This window comes from Strongylocentrotus purpuratus, unplaced genomic scaffold (genome assembly GCF_000002235.5).
Source record: "Strongylocentrotus purpuratus isolate Spur 01 unplaced genomic scaffold, Spur_5.0 spur5_scaffold_6, whole genome shotgun sequence".
Taxonomy (NCBI): domain Eukaryota; kingdom Metazoa; phylum Echinodermata; class Echinoidea; order Camarodonta; family Strongylocentrotidae; genus Strongylocentrotus; species Strongylocentrotus purpuratus.
This window is the reverse complement of record NW_022145612.1, coordinates 23,576,051-23,589,521: the sequence shown is the minus strand read 5'-3', so window position 1 is coordinate 23,589,521 and position 13,471 is coordinate 23,576,051. Positions and strand designations below refer to the sequence as shown.

Genomic DNA, 13,471 nt, shown 5'->3' with positions numbered 1-13,471 from the left:
ATGAGCTTATTTTAATTTGATTCATGCACTTGTATGATTCATACTCTCATATGATTCATATTATCTCTGTTATTCTACCAAAGGACTGTGACAAATCCTGTTTGTTTGTGAATTATCCACATATCATGCTGATTAATAGGGCTTATAAATATCATATTGCCCTAGATTATTTCTATCTACCAGTAGTCTACATTCCAGGATTGATTTAGTATTTTAAATACATCTACAGTTCTACACAAGTACTGTGATACCACCTACCGTGTTATTTATTAGATTTATCAGAGATGCATATTTACTATAACTTCTCATTTTATTATGAGAAACCTTATTTGCTCTCTTTATTTAATTTGGGTACTCAAAAACCTAATTACAATGGTTATCGATTATATACAAAGTACAGATTTATGATTTAAATGAAAAATACAAACTTTTGAAAATGTTGCCTAGTTTTACCATGTTTGGTAGCAATGGCATACTCTGATTTATATTTCACTTTGATAAAAGGGTGAAGAGATTGAAAATTTGGGTTTATCCTTCTTTAATTTACACCAGTGTTCTAACAATATGGTACACACAGGATAGGCATAATGTACAGTTATGGTGACTGATCTTTGGTACATCTGAACAGTCTTTGGAAAGATGACACAGGTCTGCACCATGTTCTTAAGTTTTTAAACTCAGATATTTTGTTGGTATAACTTTTTTTTTTACTGGTAAAATGTACATGCTTATATGAATATTCATGTCCTTAGATCATACATTATTTTAACGATTTTTGGGAGGCTAATGGCCACAGGCTGTAGGGTATGAATAATTGGTCTGTAGTATACAGTGTGTGAAAAATTGCTCCATGTACATGTAAATGTGTTAAAATGAAGAGAGCGTAAACTGTAAACACCAAAGCAATGCAGACTTATGCTCTAGGGCTATAATTCTTCATGTGGTCAAATTTGCATGAATTAGTAGGGATTTCGTGGGATTCCGAAAGGTCAGAGCCTGAAACCTGATGTAAATCAGAGATCGTGTTCGAACTCTCCCTAACTTAAATCCTGGGGGTTCTTTTGGTTACCATGGCAATTCAAGAAAGTAATCTGTGTTAATGTGGATATTGGGTTGAAAATGAGTTGGGAAGCCTTACATGGACTTTCAGACCAGTTTTCTAAATTTGACCTTGCCTCGTTTATTTTTTATCTTGTATATTAGTCTGTTTGTTGTGTTCATAGTTTCATACTCTTGGCTTCCATATATAGCAGTTATTTTAGAGGAAAGTGTGTGCGTGTGGGTACAAGTATTATTGATTTTTTTCTTCAGATATAAACCATGTCAATTAGATATGATTATGACTATTTACATCTGAGGACCGACCTACAGTTCTACAAACATGTACATGTACCTGTATATAACATCTTTATACAAAGACTCAACTCAGGTTCTAACCATGGATATGTTTGTATTAAAGTGAAGGCAGATAGCTGACCAGGTTGCTAGACCAACTTACATCTCTCTCTTACATGTATGCATTTAAGGTCTAAAAATAACCCATGTCTTCATACATGTACAGTGTACTTCATATCGACTTCTTTTAATTCACTAGTAACTTTTCCTTTTTTGTTCTCCCCACCAGGTCAAAATCTTCCAAAGGACTTACGTCGGTACCTGACCATGCGCATGCCGAAGGGATCACCAGACCATGATCTACAGCAAACCATCAGGGAAAATCTCTATGTTCGCACAGTGCCTTGTAAGTAATGGGGATATATAGTTTTAAGGAAAAACAATGTCAAAGGTTAAAGTACGTGTAGGTGGAGGTCAGAGGTCATAATTTTATTGTGCCATTGAGGTGCAGCTCTAGATCAGCCAGATCATTAGCTGCAGCTCAATTGTACCCAAATGTTTTCTTTGAGGATTAAATTCAATTAATAGCCTTAGTTGCCTTACCAAGTTATTGAAGAATTTTTTCTTTTTTATGTTTAAATGGGCTCAAACTTTTAATATTGGAATTTTAGGCCAATGTTCATTATCAATTTTGTTCTTTCTTTATAGCACATACTGTACATGTATATGTAAGGCTTAGTTTTACAATAAAAATATGCATCAAGGTTAAATGTAGAGTTCTGATTAAAGTGTCAAAGAATCAGTGGAAGCATTTCATGTATTGGCCTACATGCGAACAAAATCAATAGGTTATACTGGTTTATATTAAACTCAACCTGGAAAAATCTCTTTAAAAGTTTTGGGAAACTCAACACATGCTAAAAGATGCTGAAACATTGTATTCATATAAAAAAAAAAATACAAAAAGTTGAGTTGTAGTACTACTGTAGTAGGATTGGTTGTATGGGTTGGAAACCAGGGAAATAAAATCTGAGAGATTATTTATGGTATGTCAACTATGTGCCTCACTGGCATCTTGGACCTACTCAAAAGACCAAAGGCAGTATAGGCTCATTTCCACCCACTTTTGGGTTCTGCATTGGAGTGCAATTTTGAAGTAATTCAATTTATTATTATTATTTTTTTTGGAGAGGGGGAGGGGGGGGGGGTATTTCAGTTTGTTTAACATCCTTGTTTAAAATTTACTGTCGCTCCTGATGACATGAAGGGTAATCCTCATGTTAATACATGAGGATGTTGAAAGCTTTCAGCCAACGCCCATTTCGCGTGGAGATGTAGACCCTACATGAATGTGGATTTCATTTGGATTACAGCCTTCTGGAAAGATTTAGTCTTTATTCATATTTTAGGAGCGAAATGAAAGCATTTTATTTCCTGCCAGTAGAATCTAAAACAAAATAATTACATAATGTATATTTTGTTCTGTTGAGACGTGTCCTTCATTATTCTTTAACTAACAGAAATTTTTTTGTTTGTTATAATGAGAGATGAGCTAATATATTCAATTTAATTCGATTTAGCCTACATGTACATGTACATGTTAACCAGTAACACAGGGGAATTTACCATTTTGTAGGTCTCTACCAGCCATTCATATCATATTTAAAAAAACGCACTCCCTGTATTACCAGTCGTGGTGCTTATGAACTGAACATTGACATAATTTCATGTACTCCATTTGCGCCTGTGACCCTCCTCAAGATTATCTGGCTTTAGAAATGACCTTAGGCATGTGTTAGTGGTACACTTATCTCATTATAAATCCTCTCAAGTCATTCACCTCCAAATTCTTTATATAATTCTCTTTTCTCCTATCTCACTCACTCTCGACTTTCCCTGTCCGGTATTAGAATCTGGATGTTTCATGGTTGTTTTCTTCAGTTGTATTTCAGATGGATAACTTCCAGACAAAACATAATCACTGTTTACTATCACTCTGTACAACATGTGGGATTGTTTATTTATGTATGCCATTCAATACCAATGATTTACCACATAGCATCCAGATTGAAAATCTGTAAATTTCTCAATTAGATGTCAGAGATAAATATTTAATGCGAAAGCCCATTTTGGACCCCTGTAGTATTAGTGTACATCTATATGGGCCATTATTAGCAAGGCCCACTTAGACTTTTAAGTGCATGTGGACAATCCATATATACATGTACATGTACATGTATTAGTACTCTAAAATTCTATGTCCCATGTTTATCACAAAATGCTTCAAGAATCAACAAATTTGACTGATTTGAGGGTCTTGAGTATTGCAGGCCTAAACAAAAGCAAATTGGTGTTTAAAGTGCTATACGCAAATGATCGCCCTAAAAATCTGTTTATTTGGATTTTAATCCAGGTATTGCTATTAGCTGTGATTTACTTTATACATCAACAGTAGCTAAACATCAAGGAAGATGATATGTATGTAAGTAGTATTTATTTCCATAGAAAAGCATATACAATGTAACAATATAACAATACAAAATAAGATAACAAGGAATCTTTCCTTCACATAGTGAATAGACATATTATAAAGACGTGAAAATCGTGGCCCAGGACGTTGACATTACTCAGGCAGGGCCTAACATGTAAACATATACATACAAACATATATACTTGTTCTAAGATCATTAGCAGTCAGAAGTATCAGTTATAATATGAAAAATTAATTATGGGGTTCGTTCAATCTAAAAATATAATAATATTTATGTAATGTAGAACGTAATGGTAAAGTTTAGCGGAGAAGGAGGATGAAGTGGGAAAAGGGAGGAAGAGAGACATAGCAAAGGAGAGAGACGGAGAGAATGAATTTACAACAGATTTCTTGATTGCATCTCACGGAGAATAAGCTGTATCGTATTATACACACCTTTGTTATAAAAGTTGACTTATCATTATTTAAAGAGTTCTCATGAATTTTGTAGTAAAAATTTGGTCATTTGCTTCTAAATAATCACACATTTGAGTTGCTATAAAAGGTACATTGCATAGTTTACATTTATAGTTTATTCATAGTTTACAATTGATGATAAACTCGATTAAATTTAAAATCACTGATTTGTTTGTTAGCATATTATGAAAGAAACCAAGTATTTGGATTTCGTGTGCCAAAAAAAATCAAAGATCTTATCAGTTGAGAATATACACATGCATATTTGATTGACAACTTTTACTGCTGGTACATTAAAACATTAAATCCAGGAAATCTCAGATTTATTATGGATTGGATACTTCTTCATATTTCCATGGTGATACATTAAAGTAAGATGCTGTGACACTTTTTATAAATATATGTAAATCCTCCCTTTCTACATGAATGCATTAAATCTCTCCTTCATGTCCAATGTACATGAAGTCTCACCCAAGCCAAGCTTATCAACTGGGTATCTCTCTACCGATATAATTCCTGACGCCTTATTTTTACATTGTACATCATAAATAACTGCATTGAATAACTGCATTGAATAACTGCATTGAAATATCAGTGGCAAATGAAATTACAAATGGGCAAAGTGTGCTTCACATTTCCAGGTTATGTATGAGTTGTTTCCAGCTCCTCATTTGTATTGAATTATAGAGCACAAGTTGTAAACAAATATTTCAGTTACTAATGCAAAAAGCACAAAAAGTACTCTCAACATTTTGGATTTTGTATTAACAAAGTCCGGGTGTAAAGTTATTTAAGATAACTTATTCATTTGTTTACAGAATCAAAGAATAGCAACGAAATATGAATACAGACGTAGTAAAGCTTTTTGTCTTGCACTCATCGGAGTAAATCACAATAATGAACAAAAAGACGAAATCAGACAATACAACTAGCGGAAGCTAAAGGAACAAAATGTAAAGCTTTAGTATGCTACTCTTTGATTGATTGATTGATTTATTACTTTATTTTAATTTAATTTTAGTCTGTTTATGAATGTAATTTGCATAAATTGTGATAACTTTTTAAATTGATATTTCTCAACAAAAATGACTCTGCCGTCTTGTCCCTTTCATAATTTTTAGAGGTGTATGCAGAAATGTTGATACTTTCAAGCTAAACTTTGCAGAACTCTGAGATCACGGAGGGACTATCAGAGAGCCCCCATTCTCTTAAACTTCTAAAGACACTCAGTCCCGTAGTTTGTTATCTCTGCATTTAATGCAAATGATACAATGATCACATGAAGTTTAAAGATCTTAATATCGGTTCACAGCAGAGTCAGAGCCTTCTAAAAATTGAACAAAAAACCTGAATTAACTTATAGATCTAGATTAAGTGAAGGTAATATTGTGAAATTGATTGCACGAGCCCTCAGCCAAACAATATTGTGTGCAGTTAAACATACAGTGCATGGTTTAAGTTGTTTGACTCTTGGCATGGTTTGCTTCACTTGGGAAATAGAAGGGAGGGTATCTAACCCTCAGAGTAACATGCTTAACCTAGTACTTGATTAAAGTAAATTGAGCGTAGACTCCTTTGAGATTTATAAATAATTAAAGGTGCGTGTAGAAAAGTATTCACTGATTAAATACATGGCTATACCAGTATGTTATTCAACAATTCCATAGAAGGTTTAACTACATGTAAGTCTTGGTGTTGATCATTAGTTAACGCTGTTTTTTATATTTTTTATATTAAAAAAAAAATTAAGTATTCACACCTTTCTATACACATTTGTAGGTGATTGAATACATGGTCAAACCAACATTTTATTCAACAATTCCAATAGAAGGTTTGTGTCTTGGTGTTGATTATTAGTTAATGCTATTGTTATTGTTGATTTTTAAAGTATTCACACCTATTTACACACATTTGTAGGTGTTATGCTAATACTCTATGCAGTTTCATGTCTCTAAATAGTGACCTTTTTAACCCAATGATTTTTTTTTCTAATCAACTTCTGTCCCCATCTCTTTTAATAAATCTTCCTCTTTCTCCAGGTACAACGAGACCTCCAAGGGAAGGAGAGGTGAATGGTGTAGACTACAAGTTCCTCTCCGTAGATGAGTTCCTGGCTCTGGAAAAGAGTGGTCACCTACTAGAAAGTGGTCTTTTTGAAGGTATTTGCGGCCAGATGTACAAATCTTGTCTTGGCCACCAGGGGCATTTTTTTTTTAAAGCCGCCAGATGTCTTGGTTTTTGGACATCTCATAGAGACGTGTTTTTTAAATAAAATATACACTCGTTTCGATGAGATGTCCAAGAACTTAGATTTTGGATGGTTTTTAGAAACGTGCCCATGAAGGCTATTTTTCATTCCTTCCTTTCTTTTTTCTTTGGGACAGGGTAGTAGTAGCCATTTGTTTAGGAATTAAATTTACTTCAGGATCTCATTCTTTTCAATACTTGTGTTATGGTGTGAACATTTTGTTTTATACATCCCTATAGAAATAAGGAGTCTGCCGGCCAGCAATTGAAATCATGATTGAGAGAAGTGTTATTTAAAATATTGTTCAGGATTCAGCAAATTTTCTATTTTTCTAGTTGGACATGGTTATTTATTTATTTATAACTCGGCCCATGTCAATAACTGAAGAAAAAAAAATACAAAGGCAATGTGGTACAATGAAAATTTAATGGATGTTCAAAATTTCAAATAAACTCTAAAAACAAATTACAAGTGTAAGTTCAGTCGGGGTCCAAAGACACTATGAAAAACAAGACAGGAATGTAAAGTATGGAAACCTTCTTCAGAAGGGAAGTCATGCATACTCACCAATGACATGGACCTGTACAGATTTACAATTATTCTGAAAACATTCATGTTAAATAGACAATAGGAACAGACGACTGATTAGCAATGCTTAGTGTAATAACAACTACAACAATTACACATGAACTCTTGATACTGTCTACTGTTTTTTTCTTCTAGGTGGGATGTTTGTCAGTAGAAAATGAAAAAAAAAAGTTTAAGGGAAACAAAGAAGGCACCAGCACCAAAAATAGCTTCCTGATTTATAAACAAGTCTGAATGATATTTTGAAGGCACTTGTGACATTGATTCAGCAAGTTTAAAGTTCAATTGCGGAACACTTTTTGTTTGCCTCCTGAACATCCATCAACATCCATCAACACTGAGAGAGTTAAAATTACAGTCAACATTGCTTAAAATATTTTGTTGACATGTCATCATAGGTTTTCTATGCTTTATGTCATGAAGCCACAGCCTTGATTCATGTCATTGTTGGTTGAGAGATGCCATTTAGATCACATGTTATGACCTTCCATTTGAAAGAGTCTGCTTTTTTGTGAAAAACTCCATGAATAGATATTCGCTTGGTGGGACCTTTTGTTTAATTGAATGGGAAAACTATTTCTTTGGAAATGATTTGCAGAGAAACGGATGCGTGACGGCCTCTTTATTATAGTGTGACGTTGTTTGCTGCGTGTTGTTCAAGTGCGTGTATACAAGGACTGGACTCCAATTTGAAACTGCTCTGATTATATCTCGTTATAAAGGGACTGATTTATGTGAGTGGTACAGGTGGATAATTCTTGATTAGTAGCCCATATCCATTGGTGAGTTTGGAGTTTGTATATTTGCATTGTAGCATTTCCTTCTTGATAATCACAATCACAGTGTAGGGTAGTTTTAACTATTTATGACCATGAGTTGTAAATGTGTACGGTATATTTTTGGGTGTATTTCCGCTTTGTTGCCTATTCATTGAAGATAAGCCTCGCATAATAGGAGGGTTTGAGTCGCACCTTCTCCATTAGATAAATTATTTGAAATTCTGTTCATCAATGTGTATAGCGTTCTGGGATATCTTGTTTCATAGCATATTGGAGGTGTAACATTAATGAAACTGAAACCACATTTTTGCTATTTTGAGAGCATTCAATCAGAGTTTGATAACAAACGTTGTATGCTCTCCATTTCTATAACTTGATGTACAGTATACTGTTTCCCATAGAGTTTGAATATTTTTTTTAAAAACTTCTTATCATGGAGCAATTGTGAGAATATTATTCATTCTTGATAGATAAAGTTTTTACCTTCTCAGAACTTTATTTTTTATCAATCAGAAGAGCCGTAGAGATTGATCAACAGAGTTCCGAGAAGATATTAATTTTGTCTATCAATAATGAATAATATTGTCACAAGGATTTAATGAGAGGTAAGATAATTTATTCCAACTTTATGAGCAACAAAGTTTGTCGACTGCATTATAACACTAAGCATACCAAAAAATACAAAAATATACTTGAGACTGCAATTCACAGACAAGTTCGGGAGCATTAATTCCTTCTATTAAAGACACATAGCAAGTAAACTAAATTAGGAGATTTACAAGAAGGATCAAAGTATGTGTGTGTGTGGGGGGGGGGGGGGGGTCAGACTTGATTTGAAATTTTGAATATATGTTCTTTCTGAAAATATGAAACGGGAAAGTTAGGCAATTTCATGCTTCTCATTTTTCTGTCTAGTGCTAGTTAGGCTAATTATAATATCTTTTGATATTTTGTGTTGGGAAGAAGAAAATACTAATTGGCTACTTTGAAAGTTTGAAAGCAAGGTTGGGTACCATTATAGAGTTTGAGTACATGTACCTGTATATCATCGGTTACACCAAACCAGTATTTAAGATATATATCATTGGCTGATTTTGAATGTCGGGAACAATCACAAAAAAGCATACCGGTAATAACAAAACAAAATTTGATTCCCGTACCCTGGATTTCAGATGTATTCTTCCAGAATTTAAGAAGAAATAAAATCATACTTTTATATTTTTTTGCGTTCCATTTGAATATGCATCCAACGTCTAAAGCATCTCTGAGCCATTGTTACTTTTCAAAAAGCCGATCCCACGTATCCATTCTCTGGCATTCTGTACGCATTGTGTCTGAGCAAGGGGCCATGGTCTAAGCGATATCGCCTCAGGCTCAGACGAAGCCGCAGCTAGCTCCACCATTGACTTGTTAATACACTCACAAATGTGCACACCCCTCTAATGTATTGCATTTCATCTTGATAAAAGGAATTGAATACTGCAATTATTTGCATATCAGGGCACCCTTCAACATCACTTCCAAACAGAAATTGCCTTTTGTGTACGCTTGCTTGAGCTGTATTGATGCAACGGCAATGCCATTTCTGTATAACTCTAGTGCTCTAGCTGCCAAGGTTGAAGATACAATCAAGAAACCTTTTGAGCATGATTTTGGAATTATGAGTATTAACTAGCCATCAATCCTTCACTCAACATGAGTGAGCAGTTATTTCTACTGTAGCATCTAGCATGTAGGAAAAAATACTAGTGAATGAAGCATGATTTCTCAGGTCAACGAGACAGCTACAATTCTTGGTGTCTGTCTAGTGTTGGCATGCGTTAATGCAGTGGTTGAGGTGAGATGCTGTATGAGTTTATGTTGATACCAGGTCTGACCCATTCAAGGTAATTCACATGTTTGTTTGTATATGATGTTGAATATATATGAGTGCTGTTGATGCATTATGAAATTGTAAATATATATATATATATATTTAATTATACGGGTGCAGTCTATAAATTGTTTCTAAAAAGAGATGAACGATAATCGAAGCTCAGATCGACCCCCCAGATTCCCCCGATATAGCCTAGATATCTTTCGGTGATTGTTTTGCGGTGATTGTTTTGCAGTGATACTTCCTCTACAAATCAAAATGTGAAATAAAATAAACACTGACTTTCAAGTACATCATATTTTTAATCTTAGTATTAATTTTAGCTTACTTGACGAAGTTGACGTGCATTTTCTCACATTTGGGCATACAGACATGTACTTTGGACTGCAAACAGCCTAAAGTACTAACTCACAGACAAGTTCATTGACGGACCATATGTCTGCTGTTTCTGACATCGCACAAAACCACTTACTCCTATTATTGTATCAGTGATCTCATTTCCTTCATTCATCTTGGTCTGCATTTCTTTTGGTGCATCTTGGTATTTCTATTCAGACATGTTGTTAGGGGTACCAGAAGTTCAAACATTCCAGAGGATTTTGTCAGGTGACCTTTGTCAACCTAGTTCCAACCTATTGGCCATATCACAAATATGCATCCAAGATCATTCAGGGACATTTTTCCTTAGTATCTTGGGCAAAGTGAAACCAATTCACCCTGCATGTAGGAACGTAGCAAAACTTTCTAATTGTCTCTTTGTTGATGCATTAAGCTTACATGAATCATGTGTGCCTTTTATGCTCTCTATAATGATCCTGCTCAAAATATGTATTACCAGTATTCTCTAAGATTTCAGTGGGTAAAATTTGAAAGATCACTGTTTGGAATACATAGCCTAATTGTAAAATGTAAATCGGGGGTCTTATAAATAGTTGATATTAATCGTAACTTATTTGTGATTGATATCAATTGCAACTTTGTACATAAGAGATTGGGACTGCAAACGATTGATTAGAGGACTTTCGATTGATTTTGATCAATAACTATTCTTTATAAGACGGGCCCCAGATCTCATCATATACAGATTTGCAGGCACATTGTTGAGCTACACTGTATGATTGGATTGAGTTATGAAATCTATGTATTAAATTGGAGTCTGTGCATACCGTACAGCCAAGTATCATAGACTATCAGTGGTTTCAAGACTGCATCCTTGCCTTTCCTCGGGCCAAAAGATGGCTGGAAGAGCTTCAAAATCACATTAGCTTCCATCTGTTTGTCTGTTTCATGGTTTGGGCTCTTCTAATTAGTAGATGCACACATATGTGTTTCCAGCCTGGCATGCAATGTAATGTTACTTGATACATGGAAGCATTGCATTTAGACAAATTCAAAAGTGGAGGTAATCGTGCATAGGAAGTATCTCTCTCTCTCTCTCTCTATCACATCATTAGATTAAAAGGACGTTGCCTTGAACGCCTATGTTTCATTCTGTCTGCAGCTAGCTTTTGTCAGTATATATGAAAGCCAGTTACTTCTCCTGCCAATAAAAAATATTGTTCTTAGAAGTATGAGCCGGTAACTGGACAATGCAATTACGGGTAGGAGATTATATTGAGATGCACTTATAAATATTGAGTGTGTCTATGAAGAGCATTTGTCTTGAGAGGTTTTTGCCAATATTGGATTTTCATGTAAAATTATATTAATGCCTCGACCCTCAGGGTAATCCAACAAGACCCCATACCTCATTTTAGTATCACATCTGCTAGATTACCATATACATGTACATTTTCTCAGCTGTACAACAATTTTTTTTACCTGTGCAAAAAAAGAGGCTCTCACAATGAAAAAATACTGTGACTGTGGAAGTGCGCCTATGAAAATATTTTGCTATGCCTTTTCCATTTCTCTGAAAAGATTTTTTGACTTCAAAATGTTGGCCAGAAGCAGAAGACTGATCCATTGCAAAATGAAAATGGCAGCCATCTTTGAAAAAATATAGATGCATAATGCGCATCATCAGAATAGCAGGATGAAACTTAAAATAGATCTTATTCAATATTTCTTTTTTCCTTCTTGTATTCAAACCATTCAAGTCATAATAAATTAAAGGTATTACAAATTAACTACTCCTTATGAGTAAGGTATCAGTAGAATGCAATGGAAAGGCCACTTCAGACAGTTTGAGTAAAGAGCATTATTTTAACCTTTTTTAGGAAGAAAAACCCCAGTACTAATAAAGCTCCTATTTAAAATCACAAACATAATCACTTACCATTTAGGCCTACTGCATGGTGCGTGCGCTGCAATCTGAAAGATTTGACCTCAGACTCACAAAATTAGTTTTTATTGATATTGATAGCTTTTCCTAAAGGTCATATGTATTTCTTATGATGACTTTTGATTGAACTAGTGCTACATGTACTTCGCAATTATGCTGCTCTATTAATTCACACTAAGGAGAGAGAAAAAAAATGGCTTCTTGAAATTCTATTCACAGTATGATAACTTGATGAGAAAATCAAAGTATTACCCCTTTTTTCGCCACACATTGACCCCCTAGAATGGCACATTGCTGGGAGTATTGTTCCATATATCTTTTAGATGCAACAAAGGTTGACTGTGCCAGTTCACAGTTTGTTCTATCAGTCAACTAAAGCAGGCAAAGTGTTTACTTCCAAAATGTGATTATAGATGATCTGAGTGGCAAGTATGAAACAGAGAGCTCAAGTTGAGTTGTTTCTTCAGTCAGATTATCCACAGTGTACTTAAATATTTACTATATTTTTATGGCTTGTACCTGGTGTTCTTAAGTCACATTCAGATAAATGTATCCCTCGGTAAACAGCAGCAGGATTTTTTTATGGTGACATAAGTGTTATAGGGTTCACATATGTATCTTAAATACATAGCCACATGTACAGTGTAAGTGAATACCGGTACACTGAGGACATTTGTTGCATGCAGTTGCCATGTAACCTGCTGTGGTTACTTCTGCATTTCCGAACAAGCCTTTTTGTTTTTCCTTCTTCCAGGTAACCACTACGGGACACCGAAGCCACCCCAGGATCCACCCCCTGAAACGCCTGTCTCTACCCCTGCAGAACCAGAGCCCCAGCCCCAGCAGAACAACTCGTCCAGTAACACAACAGAACCAGCAACTACCACCAGGCATATCAGACCAGGTAAGTTTCCTAAAAGTTGCATTTAAAAAGTTTTGTTGGTTTGAATGAATTAGAGTTGGTGTAGCTTTAGGGTTAGGTTTATTGTAAGGGTTAGGGATGGGGTTACCACATATGATGCATAATGAAAAAATAAGCATCTCCTGACGACGGATAGTCAACCTGTTCGAAACGTCGAGCCACTCCCGCTGGATATTTAAGGAGAGTTATTTGAATGTTAATTGTGATGAAAAGGCTATTGACATACATTTAATAACAATGGTACCCAAAATAAAGTAGTTAATTCAATTTATATTTCTGCATTGAGCAAATAAACCAGCTGTATATTAAAGCATCAGTGGAATATGCTAACCAGAAATGTAGGTTACATGTATAGTAATGTTCAAGTAATATGATGGCATCGCCAGAAATTCTCGTAAATTGGATTGATTGGAATTTGTGGTGCCTCATGTTGTAAATCAGAGGGTACGACTGAAGTATTTATGAAGCAAGCGGCATTCCATCAATTTCTAA

At 34.8% G+C, this 13,471-nt stretch overlaps 1 protein-coding gene across 3 annotated transcripts in view; it reads left to right on the top strand.

Moving 5' to 3' along the window:
• LOC752750 (membrane-associated guanylate kinase, WW and PDZ domain-containing protein 2) overlaps positions 1-13,471 on the top strand; it is a 64,287-nt gene that overhangs the window by 9,436 nt on the left and 41,380 nt on the right. For all 3 annotated transcript variants that reach the window (XM_030973145.1, XM_030973144.1, XM_030973143.1), the window contains exons 3-5: positions 1,625-1,741; positions 6,322-6,441; positions 12,812-12,961. In XM_030973145.1, coding sequence (XP_030829005.1) covers positions 1,625-1,741; positions 6,322-6,441; positions 12,812-12,961 — 387 coding nt within the window. The remainder of the gene's footprint in view (positions 1-1,624; positions 1,742-6,321; positions 6,442-12,811; positions 12,962-13,471) is intronic.